Here is an 18829-nt window from a genome sequence, read left to right as displayed (position 1 = left end):
AAACCTATGGAAAGCACATGCTTCTTGAAAATGACATAAAAATGAAACTCATAGTTGGAAAAATAACATGCATGGTTATCATAAACATTTTTCTCACTTTTAAAAAGATATCTGAAAATCTGGTTTACTGAGTCATAAATTTAAAATGCGTAGTGGGCTAGTCAATCTCCTAATTCATATATATATATATATATATATATATATATATATATATAGTGTTTTAGAAATAAACACACACTGAGCAGCTTCGGCATGTGTTTGGTAATGTTATAGTATTAAGATAAATCCTTCCAGACAGACATTCCAGCTAAATAAGGTAACCAGGAGGCTGTTTTTCTCCTCAAGTTTAGGACCAGAACTATTACCTCAACTGCTTCGAAAGTGTGACTCATGCAGAGACTTATGTACACACACACACACACACACACACACACACACACACACACACACACACACACACACACACTGATTTCACCTCTGATTACACTGACCTTTCAGCACGTGCATTACCTCATATACACAATGTTTTCCATGTTTGCATGTGCTCAGTGCACTCACTCACATGCATACAGTACATACTATCAATATATATTTTAGGCTATTTAAAACTAATGATTGGATCAGATTTGATTATATTTTCTTTTTACTTAAAGCCACGACAGATACATTTTCTGTTTTAACTTGTCATTATGATGTAAATGTTGACGAGAGTTTTGAGTGTTTACATCTTAATGTTTAGCAGCAGGTATTATGTAGGTCTATACCATGTTCACCACATGTTTTGTGTATAAGCATGCTTATACTACCCAAAGTATAGTTGACGTTGACGGGACTGTGACTTATTTAGCAGGTATTTGGTCATAAACCAAAGTATTGTAAGAAAAAGAAGCACAGTTTGATCTGATGATAGTTTTGGAGGAAAAGCAAAAGGGGTTCATCCTGAGGAGGAAATTATGTACAAACAACTGTCGACATTCAACAGACGTCGGGAAAATTCTTTCTGAACCATAAAGTCAATGTCATGGTGGCACAAGAGAAAAAGTCAAGGGATCACCAACATCATTAAGATACATCATCTGGGAACCATGAATGTCTGAGCCATTGTTTGTATCAATCCGTCCAGTAGATGTTAAGATATTTCACTGGATAATTGGAAAATATTACTTAATAGTGATGCTAGATATCACAGGACTGGGGAAGTAATAAATACATCCCCTGAACAGATGTAAATAATGCAGGATTGGAAAGAACTTCTAAAAACCTGAAACATATTCGTTCGACCTTAAGGGTATGCACAATTCAAACATAACTTTGTTTACAAGTAAACTCCACAGGGCACCTTTGACAACAGGTCTGAGAAAGTTATTATCATAGCACTGGGTGTTATTATTACCATATCCAAAAGACCTGAGGCGATCCAGATCGAAAGTTAAAAAAAAGGCCTGTTTTATGGAGTTGATCTGAAAACACCAGATCAGTTTAACAGGTTACATGTGGAAAAACATCAGAACTGAATCCCTTTTAGTTTTTATGTGAGACAGAAAGAGACTAAATGACACAGGCAACAACATTATGCATATTTGGATGCATCACATTGAAAAAGCTATACGGCAAAATTCAATGAAATTTCCTCAATTGCGCCAAAAAATTTACATTCACTTGAGATGGCTTTTTCGCAAAAAAAGTTGATGCACTAAATGGGATATGGAACCCCTTAACCTAAACTCACAGGTAGCGAACATTTAACTCACATGGCCAATCAGCTGCTTCCCGTTGGCATCTTCCCAGACCTATAACATGTCTTTGTCCCTGGCCAGCATAAAACATCGCCAATACTAGCTGACATGCAAAAAAAATTAAAACTCTAACTCTCTCCATTTTTCTCTCTCAGATGGGTTAGACGATCAAAGCAACCTCTAATCTTTTACTCGGTTTACTGGAGGATAATAGCCTTGCATAGCCTATAGCACCAACTTCTTCTTCTCCCAAACTAAGCTGGAGCCTAGTTTATTCACTCAAAACCAGTTGATGGAAATGTGCCTAATATGCATTTCTTTTCAAAGGTTCCCTTAAATTTTGTTTTTGGGAAACATGGCTACTGACAGACAGAAACACAAGCCACCAGATGAGACAGAGTCTCAGTAATTTCCTACAGTCTGGATGAAGTCAATGAAAACCATAGCAGACACACAGACACAGACACAGGCACACACACACACACACACACACACACACACACACACACACACACACACACACACACACACACACACACACACACACACACACACACAGGACAGCACTACATAATCGCCCCCACCAATCAGAGGCTATTGTTTGTCCGGATGGAACCATAAGACTAAATGAGACTTTTCCAGTCAACTGGGTCAATCAGCGAGTTAGCACGCTGCCGTCTCTCATATGGGACACCATATGCATGGGTGGACATTTTAACAAAACTCACCGGGGGGACTGCCACATGTCTCCATCTGTTGTGTGTGTGTGTCTCCAGTGTGTGTGTGTGTGTGTGTGTGTGTAAGCAAGTAAAAACTCAATTTGAGTATTCATGTCTACCAAGAAGACCTCCCAAGAAACCCCTGTTCTACTGTTCTGTCCTACCCCATTCTCACAGGGCATGTACCCTCCTCACTATTCTTCATCTTTCTCAGCTTAACAGGAGCTAGCAAGGGTACCCTGACCCTTGACCTCTCTCCACATCTCTCCTTCCCCACTGCCTGACCTTTTTCCCTCGACACACTGCCCTCTTCTACTCTAGATTTCCCCAACTCCAGCTGTAAATCCAGCTCACCCTCTTCATCCACCTCCGCCTTAAACCCCCACTCCCTCTCACATCCTCTCTCTCCCCCTCCCCTGGTGTTGTCATGTGACTATTAAGAACCCAAGCAGCTCCCCTGCAAGTTTGCACTGAAGGTGCATGTAAAAGACACAGAGAGGCTGTCACTATGAACTAATGGGAAATCAATGAAATCTTTGTTGTGATCAGCGTGCAATCACAGCACTTCGTTTGATGGTGCATGATTCAATTACAGGAGTGACTTTGTCAAAACATTCCACTTTTACGCTCTCACACACACACACACACACACACACACACACGCAGCTGGCTGGAGACAGGAAGGCTCTCAGAGAGGGAGGATGCAGTAGGAGACAGACTATTTTGGATTGAAACTAGTAAGGCCAAATTCTGGCAGCTTGCAAAGTCTGTTCTGTTTTTGTAAGGGTTCTCTAGTGATTCACTATCACACTTGCATAAAGTTGGCCAAATCACAGGAGACAGGTCCTAAAAAGAATGTGAATTCAAAACATTCAAACATTTTTGAAACTGGGTTGCATTGCGCATCACACAATATAGGCTCTTGATTAAGATGACCTCCTCATGTGATCTCACAGGGAAGCAGATGTACACAGCATGGAGGCTGACGTCTGGCAACGACGTTGGTTGCCTAAATAACAGCTTGCACCGACAAAATAGAAAAGAACAAGAATAAACTAGTCTGGATGAATAAAATGGTTGGGAAGACACGGTCGACATGGGCTGTCTGTTCTTCAGAGAGAACTGCAGGTGAGATTTTAAAATATCAGTTCAAATATCTGTCAACAGTAGTGTGCATGCCGTTAGCCACAAGGGTTATATTGTTTGCTGTTTCCTGGTAACCATCAGCTGCTCCAGAACTCTCTCCCTCATTGCTTATTGTGAAAGTACAGGCTGAATCATTATCATTCTAATTTTTACTCCTAAATATTAAACATGTATGACATTATTGTGAGCTGCGAACAGTTAGGAGGTTAAAGATTGGATGTGTAAACTGCGCCCATTACCACATAATGCGCTGAAAATTGGTACCCAGATCAGATTTCTCTGTCGACTGTCGGGAGGTAAATAACGGTTAAATCAGCCCGGAACTCCTGTTGTCTGAGTCCCTATTTTAGCCTTCTGTAAAAACATAATCTAATGATGTCATCAGGGTACCTTTTCCGACTATGGAAAGCTCCTCAAGGACCACAGAAGACACCAATGAGTAAACTGAACTTCAGGTGTTAAATCAGCCTAGTGCCACCTCTATCCGTAAAAAGATCATGTAAAGCGAGCAGGTCAGGATTGTGAATTAAGCACCAACAAGGATACGCAATAATTGTCCTGTCCAGCTGCTTACTAAACTAATAACAAAATTAATAATTTTACACAAACAATTAATTCGAAAATGATTAAATTCATTTGAAAAAATGTTTTTTCCAAGATCTAAGATAAGAACTACATCCCTAGCAACGGTCATAGCATCGGCAGGACTACATAATTGACCAATAAGAATTGAGCCTTCAACAAAGCCATGTAATAAACCAAGATAACACACAAGCAGATAGAAAGAGCAGGTGGGAGACAGGGCTTATGACACATTAAATGAACTGATGTCACTCAGGTTCAAATTAAATCAGAAAGATAGCTCTTCTGGACATTCCATGTGCTTATTAAATGCCCCTATGAATATTACCATGCATATGTTTCACACTGTGCCTTCAGCAGGAGCTAAAATGTCACTTCAGTAAATCCGTCTGACTGCAGTGTGACTTCACATAATATGCTGTAACCAACACTGAAACAACACTATGGCTGCCCCTAAATAATCAACAAAGCACTGGCCGACCAAAATGTCATTAGTCCATTGGTTACAGGAAAAAAAAAAAACATTTGGAGCCATGTCTTGTCAAAATCAAGTGAAAATCTATTTGACTGGCAGCTGGCCTAAAAGGCTGGAGGGCTTTTAATTTGAAGTGCCAGATACAGGAAGTCGTGACACTTAATCACCGTCAGTGTCTTTTTTTTTTTTTTTTTACACGGCAGGCAGGTCCCTTCTACATCATGGTTAGACAGTTAATCATCATTTAGGATCACTCTGAAAAGAACAAGGATGACCCCAAGAAGGTCACATGCAAACTTTGCAAGAAGAACTTTGCCGATCACTGGTCCGCGACAAACATGCCCTCCAACCTTAAACATGTAAGTAACGTTAGTCTAGCTATCTGCCCATGTTCCGACAGTCTCCTTGCTGATTTTTTCTGACACATTCACAATTAGAATCTGCAATAATTTGCCGGTGTCATTAACAGGCGGTGTATTTGTAAAATAATGGTTATTAATTATGTTGAATTATGTCATTCAGTCGCTGAGGCTATACTTGGGGGAGGAAAATATATATATATATATATATATATATATATATATATATGCGACAGTTAGTCGACTAATCGGGTCAGGGGCAGCCCTCAATAACACACACCCCAGGTACAAAATTGTTACGCTCAGAAGTCAAATGCATGTGAAGTCATTTGCCGTACAATGAAGTGACTGGGTTATTCATCCCACCCCCAACAAGGAATGGCAAGATGGGGTTATGAGTGTGAGAAACACAAGCTCCACTCCTGCCAACCTTTTGGCTTTCAGAGGCGCAGTATTCATGCTATCAATGCATCTGAATGAAATTGGGTTTGAGTCTCCCCTATACAGACCCATGCCCCCTTTTTGATAATCCAGACTGTTTGGTGCAAAAACATGCAGTTTTCCTCGTATAGTAGAAATGTGTTATGTTGGCCTATTCTTTTCTAAAATGGAGTATTTTATTATTTGTATCTTGTCTTAAATTGCATAAATTGGGTCTGACTGGAAAGCTGAAACTCTTGTAGATTCAATGAGGCCAATAACAGTACATTCATATGTGATGATGTTAGTTCCAGTGTTGGCCATTTCATTGTATTCAGAACATTTTTTTGTATAAAATGAGCTGTTGTGACCTCTAGGATAATCATATCCTCATGAAATTTTACAACCACAAACTAGAGACCTAGGGCATTCAGAGGATGGATGGTTTCCCTTAACCTGACTACCCCAGGTGGATTGATTCGCATAATGCGCATTTGCTCCGCATATCCATCTGGGAACTCTGTTGGAGATCTTTTGGGAAGACGCGAAAATACTGGTTGCTGATTGGATAAATCATCTGTCTATTACCACCTATGTTGGTGATAGACAGGTCAAATCAACCAATAAGATCAACGACGCGTATGACGTACTAACAGAGCGTCAAGGCAAAGCTCAGAAAATAATCAACATGTCGGTAAAGGATTTTCCCGTTTGTGTAACGTGAATTTATGGATAAAAGGCCCAATTTCAGGTGCCCGGGCCATATTCAAACAGAAGAATCCTACAGAAAAAAAGTGTTAGTGAACAACTTGCTTGATAGCTGCACTCATCTCATCCGTGGAAGCCGCCATGTTGTTTACCCTGAACAGTCGCTTCTCGTTGCGTCACACTTAAATCCGCCTCAAAACCAACGCTGATTGCTTCCGTCGCTTGGGCAAACCTTTTCAAAATTTTCTCTGCCGCAAGTTACCAGACTGATCTGCAAGTAAAATACAATTCAACTTGCGAGATCAGAATTGTTTCACGAGGGTAGGTCTTTTAGATATATTACCAATAAGGGGGTTGCTAGGCAATTTCCAAAACAAAAGTGCTTGCCATCCAATCACCAAAAATGCAATTCTTACAGATACCAAATCAATTCAATTCATTTCAATTCAATTTTATTTATAGTGCCAAATCATAACAAAAGTTATCACAGGACACTTTACAGAGCAGATTAAGACCATACGCCACACCAAATCATAGCATGGACTTTGGTACATGGTGTTCCATGTACTACTACTGGGTGTCTTAATGTGGTATTTTAGAGAGATATTTGACCATTTTTATCAATTCTCAAGTGGCAGAATGTTCTAAATCCTTATATACTCTAAACTTTAAGGTACCTATAACCAAAAAGAAAAAAAAACATGTTTACAGATTAATGCGAGAAGAACCTGACACAGTGTTGAGCTGCATCTCAAATTAATATTCATGTTCCCAGGTTTCAGATGATGTAAACTACTTCTGTGTGTCATCTACTGTTCACTTGCTGCTGCTCCCTGAACACCCCTAAAAGAGACAAAAATCAGTCTATGAAAAAAAAGGTAAGGAGTGGAAGAGGTTAAACAACAAAAGGATGATTCATCAGCAGTTTTGTTTCAACAAACACAACGCATACACTACTATTTTCTGCTGATCCCCATATTTATCCCCTTCTGACTTCATCTGATTCTAATCAGCTATTATCTGTACAAGTCTTAACATTGTATGTGTGTCAAATCCTGTTTCATATACCCAGCATTCAACCTAAATTGGTTGAGACTATTATTGAACTTCAGGCTATGAAAAGTACTCCCAGATCCAAGCGCATGTTTACCAAAAGTTTACCAAGCAACTCTTGGAGTATAGTGCCAACTTTTTTCTGAATGACACATTACAATACATTCAGTTGAAGAAGGAAGTGTCTGTGAATCCCCTAATTATAAACCGTCCACTCCAGAACAAGTGCAACAGGCAACAATTCACAGTTAAATACCAGAAAGAATAGAGGTTTCTTTTTTTCAACCCTTCCTTCCTTCCTTTTCTTCCGATCTCTGCTTCCCACTAACCAAATGGACTTACAATGAACAGTCACCTGCTTTTCATTTGGGGGAAAAATGCACCCCAGGCATTCCAGTCCCTCCTTCCTCCCCCCTCCCTAACTCCACTCTCTACATGCATTACATCTCAGTGTGGTGGATCGCAGGGAGGAAATTACTCAGTCATCCAGAAGTAAAGGGGGGGGCCTTCTTTTTCACAGACCAGAGTAACACACAGTGGTCATCTTGTCTCGGTTGATGGGACCTGGTAGTCATTCATCTTTCTGAGTAGAGCAACGGTGAAGGAGGATGACTTTTTTTGAGGGGGCAATGACAAAATCTGTCAAAAACAATTGTTTTTTTTTGGTGAAGATGTTCCTACAGTACATCTCCTTGAAGAAGAAACCTAAGTAGCACGCATTGGCTGTAATTCTCTTAATTGGCGACTAAATATCCCGTAGGTGTCAAAGTGAGTGTGAATGCTTGTCTGTCTCTCTAGCCCCTTTCACACATGCTCTACAAATCTCAAATGATCTAGACATTACCCGGAGGAGCTGTATGTGAGAACGAAAAAGTCCAATCAGTCTGATTGGACATGAAACAGACTTTACCCTGCCAGCACCCTAGTACAAAGTCTGTGTAATCTCTAAATGAGCCTGTGTGTGAATACATTAATCCATTGAGCGGAGAGTTCACAGCAAGGGAGTGGGCGTGTTGATGGCGTTTCTGTTATGCAGCTAGCGTGACAGCAGGAGAAAACAAAACATCTGAGGATGAGGAACAAGGGTAATTTGCACAAAGACGGCAACAAAATTGTCCAACTGGAGAGAAAACGAGATACAGGAATTTCCGTCGACAAGGACCCAGACGCCACCCTCACCTAAATCAAACAGAGTTATACAGTGAGAACGCGTTTGACACCTACAACCTCCTGGTTTGTGTTTGTGTGTGTGAAAGAGAAACTTGGGACAATGTCTTCACCGGATTCATTGCCTATGGTCCAGAGTTCAGAAAACTGCCTAGAGAATTGTCTGGTGCAGTATAAATATGGTGTACCTTGACTGCATTAAATGAAACATGAGAACAGAGAATGAAACAGGACAGTGAAATATTTATGATTTTCAGGGGTTTTGTTTTAGAATGTGTGTCTTCTTCCATCATTGATTCTTAAAATACTTCAATTAACCCAAGGATAAAAACAGACTGTCAATGTTGTTTGATGAGGTGATGTTGCATCTCAATGATTTTTTTCCCAAGTTAGTGGTATTCCGGCAAAACAAACTACACACTGCTTGTAGAAATACGAAAGTGATTTTTTGGATGTATCCAGGTATACAGGTTTAGACTCTGAATATCTTGATGTCCAGATAACTATATGACACAAGTTTTATGAAGCCACATTCATCAAAGATCAAGACAAAGTACTGAATTTGTAGAATAAAGTAAGCTAGAGACCATTTTGCGATGGGATCACCAGCCGCGACACCAAATACCCACCAGCCCCCCACTTCTTGTGCCCTTGTTCAGACCACACCCATCTCTGAACTCTGCCTTCATTTGGATCTCAATTACTACAAACCAGTAGATTTGCACGGTTGCGACGCTATAACATGACGAAATCTGTCCAGGGACCACATTTTACCATGATGACACACAGACACAAACTCATGAGGTAAAGCGATACCAGCATCACTGTTGCAGCTGGTAAAAACAACCTTAATTCATTGAATCGTGTCTAGCAGAATGTTCCGTCATATTTAGCTGTAACTTGTTGATTTGTTAAGCTTTTCTCCATAAATCCACTTCTTTGTTACTGTTGTATGCCTTCTCTTCTTTATTTTTGTAGTCTGTTGTTTTGATTGAATGTCTCCAGGGAATCTCTCACTGCAGGTGTTCTTTGTTATTGTTGTAATACAATCAGATTGTGTTTTTCCTGGCCTGGATTCAGGTATGTGTTTTGGAACCTTACGACAAATCCATATTAAACAACTCATCAAAGTTCTGTTCAATTTGTTTTCAGTGAAAAATCACTAAATCTTCCGAGATAAGCTCTAAAATTTCTGTCACAGTATTGTGATAAAGCAACCTAAATAAAACAAACAGGACTATACTTGCCAATAACATCGATTCAGTGGAATAAAACAAGTTTAATCAAAGACAGCCAAAGTTCATCATAAGAGCCGACTGCCGAGGGAAACAGCACCAGTTCCATATCGTGCTGGGTTGGCAGGGATTTAGTGACTTGGACAAGACCGATAAAACTAAAAACGCAAACCAAAATGTTCTCTGGGAAGGAGGGGGATGACATGTTTTAGGGATTTTGTCCTCATGATTAGATCTCATAGTTTCCTGAAGAGTACCTCTTCTGTTCTTCCATACTAGATAAAAAATAATTTCTGGAATGTTTCCTAAAATACTTCAAATAAGGAAATGTTTGTTAAAAATCCAACAAATCACTTGTGTCACTTCAAACCAAGTAACTGAGTATAAATTAAAAGAATGATAAAACCCTCAAATCCCGTTCCCTCTGGATAATGCACAGGCAGCGCAGCAGGATGCTGTCAGCGCCACTTCCAATGAGCATTGTTTGGCCTTACACTTGAATGCATAGGTATCCACAGGGGGTCTCAGATCACAACCAGAGTTAGAGGTTATCATGGCATTAACAAGTATTGTGGGCCTCTTTGGTGAGGGCTCTGGACAGACTGGGAAAATGGTGCCAAGAAAGATCTCGACCTCCTGAAACAATCTGGACTCTACAGCTGGCATAGTCACATAAATACTGATGTAATGGAGAAGGCTCCTTGACCCTAATCCCTGCAGAGTGCTTCATCAAGATGAAGGGCTCCCATATTCATTCACACACTCCACTTTTGGCATCAGCTTTAATAAAGTGACACGTTTCCTGGGTTTAATCAGTGATTTGTTCAGCGTTTAACTTGGCCGCTCTGTTCTGCTCTGGCAGTGAGGAAGCACAAAATTTGAGTCTTCAGGTACATGTAAGGAATGTTTTGGCTGATGATGACTGTGTTGCACACATGAAATGTGAAGTATAGCCATATAAGGTGGCTTACACAGGGTTTGATAAACAAGATATTGAACTTTAGAGCCATTCTACCGAACCTTTGCTGCCACGATGACCATAGATGGCATTGATGTTTACTTCCTGTTTTAATTTTATGTATTCAATTCTTCTATCTGTAGCATGATAACACATAATGAGACATTAGCACTAGTCAAAATAGTTAGCAAAATGATGTCATCTACATAGAAATATCTAATTTTCTAAAATTCTCTACAATAAACTGGTCGAACCAGACATTCATTGACAACCCGTAATCACCCAAACAACAACTTTATTATTCATAGGTTGATCGGGCAAGCAGCATATAAAGACCCAAGTCATAATCCGTAAGACTTTGGCGATAAGATGTAATTGCAGGCGAGCCTGTTCTTTCAGAGCCTCTATCTTGTCACATTCATGGTCACTGTGTGTGTTGACTATATATTTTTTGCTCTTTTGTAAACTTCATTGACATACATTCACCTCTATACTTCCGGTCCGCCCCCTTTATGTCACCCTCACACACATGTTACTATTACACTTCTGGCCTGACTCAGAAGTTGGAAGTTCCCGATTTCTAATTACAGGTGAACACAGCATAACGTTAGTGACAATCTGGGGTGACAGAGCAACCGCTGTCAACAGTGTCACTAACATGAAGGCCTATTTACAACTAGGGAGGGAATGTCTCCACAAACATGCATAATGGAATACTGGGCAAAAAGGCAACAAGTGCTTTCATTAGTAGGTCATATGATCAGTCACCATTGTTTAAACTAACTCTTTGATAGAGTGACTAGAGAGAACTTAACAGACAATTAACTAAATGGATATCTTACAGAGTATAACCTTAACAAGATTAAAATCCTAACAAGGATGTAAAGTGATGTAGACCTAAGAGCCCCAAACTCCGCCTGTCCCATTTGAAACCAAAAGTTAACATTTTTTTAAGTAAACCAACTGCTGCCCATATTGTTCTTTCTGTGACTCAATTAAAGCCAATTCATGATCTTTTTCTAACCCTAGCCCTGTATTTTTGTTGCCTAAACTTAAGCAGTTCTGTTTTACAGTGTTAAACAGAACGGTCACATGTGACAGTCACATAGTCAACATGGTCATGTGTTTCAAACTGCCTCGGTGCGGCCGTTTCACTATTAAATAGAACGGTCTTATATGTGTTTTTTGGAGTCAATAGCCCAATTCTGTCACAATTGAGTATGGTTGTGTTTTATTGCTTATAAATGTAACTTTTCATCTGTATGAGGAAGATTGTGTTATATCTTCTTTCAAAAGTGACACAGTTTTGTCACTGATAAATTGCTGATTGAATTTTCAAATTATGCCAAAAAACACATTTTCCCTCTTGTTGTAGTGTAGGTCAGTAGTATTAGGGCAGTGCTCATATGGTTTCATGTTCCTGCCTGAACCTGCGGTATCTCAATTTCTCTTTATTTATATCTATTTTTTGGGATTCGGATAATGTATGTTTTTTGTTTAACAGTCTAGACAATTTCAAACAAACAAAACTGATGCTTGTGTTGAAATCACTGTCTCATTAGAGTTATTGTCAACTGCACACTGGCGGGGGGAATTGTTTTGCTCTAGTACTGAAGAGGCCCAGGCCCTTCAATAAGCTTCCTGTTAGCTGTCCAATCTTAACTTCTACCACCTCCCCACAACACCTCCCTACATGCAGCCAGTCCCCACAGATATTTCACTTCTCTTACAGTGATCTCTGACCTTCCCCCTCAAGGGTCTAGTAGGCATTTCCTCGAGTAAGGTCACCTGTATATTGCCTATTTATTGCCCAGAAGAACAAATTCAAGTATGGCACTGGACCCAGACAGGCTGACAAAAAGTGAGAGAGAAATAACATGTTGTGCATTTTTAACATCTTCAGCTTGTGAAATCAAGTTAAAACACACAAAATACAAATTAATTTAGACTAAAAGTTAAGAAGCAGTCCTGAGATGCTGGATCTGATGCAGAGTTCAAAGGTGTTGAACGCAACAAAGTGACAATTTTTCTATTCTTGTCAGTTGTATCAGTAGTGACAATAAACAAGAGAATGTAGTCCTGAGAGTGGATGTTGTACTTTAAACCAAAAGAATGTAGAACCAGAAAAGTGAAATCTGCCCTTTTATGATTATTTGTCTGAGTTGAAATGTTGACCTAAGACTGCACAAGAGCAAAGTTAATGAACAGAAATGAATGTAATGTTGAAATGGAAAGAGTACTAGAGAGGATGATACGAACAAAAGTGTTAGTAAAAGAACATATTTATCACAGAAGTTCCGTACAGAGAATGAAGGATCACCAGAATTATAAGAAATCATAAGCTGGGAACCATGAATGATTGGCCCAAATGAACAGTAATTGTTGAGATATTCAAGTGGAAGTAAGACTTAAAATTGCTAAACTTGTCATTGAAAAACATTGCCATAATGTCTTTAAACATTGTGGAGTTGCCATCCATAAGTTAACACACCCAAAATTAAATGAAACATAATGATGGCTGACCAAAACTCATATAATATAACTTGATAAGCCTGAAAGGTATGGTGCGGTACATATATACAGGCTTCCGTGACTTTCTTCATTACTGTCTGTCCTTATCATCATGTCCCACCTCAGACAGAATTATAAACCTGTGATGGACATGACACAGCACATAATCAGAGGTGAAAAGGACAACTGCATTTTCTCTCTGGGGCCAGGCTGGTTACAGCCCTTCAGAGACATGAGGTAATATTGCACTAAATTAGAAACAAAAGTCTAAATGCCTAAATGTCAGAATAAAGGAAAAAATTATTGTAGAAGACTGTGGTACTCTTGCTCTGGGTATGGTTAAAAAAAACCTGTGCAAAATATGCAAAACAGCTGACTTGGCTATAAGTGAATCCCATGAATTTACCATATCTCTTAGATTTATTTAATCTGCGGTAAAGTAGGATTTGGGAGATACCAATAAAAATGAGGATAAACTGACTTAACTGTGGTTTACAAGTCAATATTGTGGAAAACCCAGTCAAGTGCCTGAATCCCTCCAGGAAAAGCCAGAAGGCAAGGGAAGGTTTAAGGCCAATGTGCCCAGTGAAGCATGCACAAGCCTGGGGGACCCTTCAGGAACGAGAGAGGTGGGTGGGAGGTGTTACACAAAGCTCAACAACTTTCATAAATCAACTGAGCAAGGGTTAAACTTCCCTTTTCTTTCAACCAAGACTTAAAGACCTAAAGAGTATGGCTGAGATGACACAGAATGTTGCATCTATCCCAAGGATGGCAACAACAGGGTGAGTGTCGAGAAAGAAAACAACTGCATGGCAAATCCATTATAGTGAAAAACATTGGGGCGACATAAACCCAGATGTTACAATTACAGAAATGTTGCCGTATTTCAAAGGGCCCCACATGTGGAACATTTTTCAACCCAAATCAGAAGTAATCTCAGGAACTCCGGTTCGGGGGGGGGGGGGGGGTCAAACTAGCAACAGACCAGGAGAGAAAAAGGGGGGTGGAATCGGATATGAGTGCAGGGGATGTGAGAATGGAGCAAAAACATACCAAAAACGGGTAGAAATAGTCTGATTTTTAATCAGAAGGCAGGGGTTGAGGTTCCAAGGTCTTTTTGAAACAACAACAGGTTTAAGGGTTTATCTATTTTCATGTAGAGACAACTAAAGACCAATGACCTAACATTCCTGAGACACCATTTCCCACAGCGATCCTTTTGAGACCAAGCTCTGAACCTCGATGGACTGGAGTGTACGTTAATGGATATTGATCATCCCAAGAAGTTCTTTAAACCCTGACAACTCTGAAGGTTTAGCCATGGGTCAATATTTGTGAGGCAGCAATCTGAGGCACTGTTTCCTACAACAGCACCTTGTTAGATTAGATGCATCTGGCTAACACCGTACACATGCTTTTGCTGCAAAAGCCACAATAAGTGGATGCATTCATTACCTGCCACTCTTGAATGTCTAGGTATTTACATGGCCTTCAAACTTTCTGTCAGCCACGACCAGGTAGAGGACATTGGTTTTTATAGCCGTTTCAGAGAAACCTGATAAAATTGTCCCTAAAACCCTTTTTTGGCATTCATTAATTATTCACAGTGTTTGGTGGAGGGGGGGCACTCTTCCGAAGGTCTTCTTTCAAGGACTTTTGCTCCATCCGTGCTTACTTTGCCCTTCGATCGTGCCCAGAGCATCTTCTGTTCATTTCCTTTGTCCTTCAAGTTGTTCGTGTCATTTCCTATATTTCCCTGAGCATTTTCTTTCTGCTTCTCTGCTGTAAATATCTCCCTTTATCCAGGACCATCCTCCTCTGACAGGAGGAAACCCTCCCTATTTGAGGCCAGGGTAAGGAATAGATCTGGTCTAGTTCATGGAGATGGTCTGTTTTCTGCATCTGTACTCACTCACTGTCACATGCTCATTCTCCCTGTATCAATCGTTCTCTTCTACTTCTCTGTTGCCTCATAACAGCTTTAGCAGCTGTACTCACTTTCCCAGCTGCACAGGGAGAATGTGTCTGTCCATACTATGCAAACCTGAGCGGTCTAGACAGAAGTACAGCGATGAATCATCAGAAAGAAGAAGTATCATTTGGAGCATCTGCCGATTCTCCCTGATCTTAGTGGTCGTGGAAGATCTTTTCAGCTCATGGAAATGGGTTATGGTTTGATTGAAATTAAAAGCACATCCTCAGAGAGTAAGTGTTAGTGTGTAAGTAACCCTAACTCCAACCACAACCTGTTGGAATAAGGTGTTCCCAAATTAAGGCTGTTTTAGGGCCAAACAAAGATCTGCTATTAACGCAGTGGCTCAGATTGAAGCCTGCCCCCTTAAGTGAGCTCGCTTTGTCATACAGTGCTCTGATGCAGTCAATCAGTGACCCAGAGCTTAGCTGGGGGGCTTTGAGATTATTTTACGACCCCCCCTTCACCTCGCCTCGCGCTCCTCAAAAGAAAGAACGTAATTAACTGATGAAGAGCTCTGTAAGATTATCCAGTCTCCTCGCCAAGAACTGCGGCTCTGTCAGTAGTGTGCAGTCATGTCCCAAGGGACCAGTGCAGAATGGGGATGGATGGATCTCAATGGTCTATTCAACGACTCTCCTCTTTCATCCTCTATTCAGCTAAAAAAAAAAGAGGAGAGCAGCACGCTATGTTGTATATTTGAGCCAGGAATGTTCTTTCATATCAACACAAATAAAGAAAAGCACTCACAGTGTTTTAAGACAAATGTCGAGACCACAGTTACAACGCTTTTAACATGGACACACACACACACACACAGAGTTTTTCACTGACCACATCACAACTTAGAGGGCACACAAGTGCACAAACAGCCCCTCACTGTGAGTGGGAATGCGCGGCAGATTGAATTATACAAGAGAAAGCAAAAATAGCTGTGTCTCAACCACCTAGAGCGAGACAGAGCAGGACAGAGAGGGAGTGGGAAAGGGTGAGAAAGAGAGACTGAGGAGATGAGAGTAGAGGATCTATTTAATTCAACTCAGCATCAAAGTAGGCATGTTTTCATTCTGTGCATAGAAATATTAAATATGTTTCTGTAAGGGAGTAGATACTACACAGTTGTCTCGTGTTCACACACCCTCCCATTCTCCTTCATAATATCTCCTTCATTCAAATGTGTCACTGCGCCAAGCCCCCCCACCCCCCCACAGCCAGGGTCCCAACCCTCAACCCAACCCCCGATAAGCAGACCACCCAATAGATCTCCAGCTTGATTTGATCAGAGTTACCAAAGTGTACTGATCTGAAGTATCACATGAATATGCCTGCAACCTCCCCTGATGTGGTACAAAATCCCAACAAAAGCATTGTGGCTAACTGCATCATCATGCTGAATCTGTCACTCTACTCACTCTTGCACTACATGCATACTCTTAATTCTACTACAACGTAAATGATGCGATTGATGTATGCACTAATTAGATGGATGCATGGCCAGGTTATGCACAGTGGTGTGCTATCTTCTGCAGAAGTACTGTGCTGACAGCTACACATCAATCATGGTCCAGAGAAGAACTTCCAGTCCAAAAAGTTATCTCACCCAGAACATGCAGGACAGGCAGACCCAGGTGCGTGCAGGACCAGCCAGAGCTGTTGGCAGGCTCAGAGAGACAGACGGCATGGTGACGGGCAGGAGTGATGCTGCTGCTGCTGCTACAGACCAGTGGGCTTCTTTAAGTATAGTCCAGTCAGGAGAGTTGCCCAACGCTGCACAGCCATGACTATCTTGGACTTAAACACTCTCTTTCACCTCAGGCTCCTGCTTTCCCCCTCTTCCTCACTGTCCGACTTGCTTTCTCCTCCTAATGTCTCTCCTCTAAATTGGATCCTGACTGCCTCTCCTCTCCTCTGCGCTCAGTCTGGCTCTCTTACCCTCTGCCGGGGAAAGTTTCACAAAGCCTTTTTTTTGTGTGTGTGTGTGTGTGGGGGGGGGGGGGCGCGGGGGGCTGCCCTCACCGCTCTACGGGAGCAAAGGGGGAAGGGGGTGCGCTGCTTATTATCCATCTCTCTTGCCCCTCCTCTCTCTCTCATCCCATGTCTCCCTCCCACTTTACCCCTCTAAGTCTCACCACTTTTAATTTCATTCATTCCTTGATCCCCCCACCCCCCTCAGCATCCGTCGCACTTCACCTCCCCCTCCCTCGATCTCTCTCTTGCACAGTTTCTCTGTGTATTTCTGTATTGAGCCCATTTGAATATTTCATAAACTCAGTCTACCCTTGCAGTCGCCCATGTGGTGAATATCCACTGCCATTTCTCCTGACACTGGAAAATGTTGCACTGTATCAGTTTGGATGTCAGAGGAGACACCTTCTATTTAGATTGTCACCAGCTCTCCTCAACATTGTGACACTAACATTATTGGAAGCTCAATATCCCACAATTCTCCCGATTGCCATCAACTGTCCCAATTTCAAGAAACAACAGCTGTAAGTTTACTACGTTCTTTCAGTAACAATATTACTCACAGCCACCTGTCCCCACACGATAACTTTTGGACATGAGCACCAAGCAGAGGCTGAATATAATCTTCCATGACTATAGTTTGTTTTGCTTTTTAGGCATCTGTCCAGACAGGACTGAAATAACTGTACATTTATAAATCACACATACCATTGTGCATCTCTGGATGGGATCAGCAGACGCAAAATTAAAATAAGACATACTTTCACAGGTCACAAATATATCATTTTATGTTTTAAAAAAAGGCAAAGTTATTTCCGAAAATAGCGGAGCACTGTAGTTTTGAGCAAACGTTGCTCAAAGAGGAGGAAATAGTGCATCTAATGGGGACTAGGGTTGCAACGGTATGAGAGTTTCATGTTTTTTTGGTTGAACAAACATTTCATTACAATCAAAACTTGAAAAGTATGTGGAAAATGTCTCTCTCTTGAAAATAAATAGAAAAGTATGTGGAAAATGTCTCTCTCTTGAAAATAAATATTACATTCTTCAAGACTGTACGTGAGCAAATGCACAATATAACTATCAATTTTCATATTACAGTATACCAGGAAACTGGTATATCGCTGCAACCCTTATGGGGACTATTTTCAGCTGTGTATTAATACATATTAAGTCTGTTAGTGTGCAGCAGCAGGAACCTGTCCCCTAGTGCATGATCAGAAGATTAGTTGGAACAGAGGAATAAGACAGATCAGGCTTTGGACACAAAAGCTGTATTTGAGTCTTCTCTCTTTGGTCATCTTGGACACTCCTTTAACATTTTCAGTCCCACCCTTGGCCTCCCACACATTTCCCCTTCTCAAAGAAAATAACTTAAAGAGGTTCTGGAGGATCTACCTCTATAGTAGTCCCACCCCCCTCCATCTTCACCCTTTACTAGAGAGGGAAGCAAAAGCTGCCTCATTAAGTTCTCACTGCTCATCAATGACCATGTTAGCCCCATGCGTTACTCTTTATCCTCTTGTGTGACTACTTTTTCTCACACACACACACACACACACACACACACACACACACACACACACACACACACACACACAGTAAAGTGGGCTACATTCACCTGTAAACACTCATGGACCCATCATTTTCGGACATGCACATAAAGATTCTCACACGAGGAAATTTGGGGTCCAGGCCCACTACTTCCTGAAAACATAAACGCACAAAATTTAAACTATCAAACTCACCATATGCATACACACAAACATTCACCAATAACCACCTATTGCTCCCCCACTCTTACATACACACACACATTC

At 40.9% G+C, this 18829-nt stretch overlaps 1 protein-coding gene across 13 annotated transcripts in view; it reads right to left on the bottom strand.

The window, feature by feature from the left end:
• Nucleotides 1-18829, bottom strand: part of tns1b (tensin 1b) — a 220959-nt gene that overhangs the window by 160762 nt on the left and 41368 nt on the right. For 3 of the 13 annotated variants that reach the window (XM_083922298.1, XM_083922294.1, XM_083922297.1), the window contains exon 1: nt 16645-16937. The exons of the other annotated variants lie outside the window; for them this stretch is intronic. In XM_083922298.1, the coding sequence (XP_083778424.1) occupies nt 16645-16725 (81 nt within the window). In that variant the 5' untranslated portion in view covers nt 16726-16937. Of the gene's footprint in view, nt 1-16644; nt 16938-18829 lie in introns of those variants that run through there. 13 annotated transcript variants of the gene reach the window in all.

The sequence above is a fragment of the Echiichthys vipera genome (genome assembly GCF_963691815.1).
Source record: "Echiichthys vipera genome assembly, chromosome: 10".
Lineage (NCBI taxonomy): Eukaryota > Metazoa > Chordata > Actinopteri > Perciformes > Trachinidae > Echiichthys > Echiichthys vipera.
Note: the sequence above shows the minus strand (reverse complement) of the source record. Positions and strands in the feature narration are given on the sequence as shown.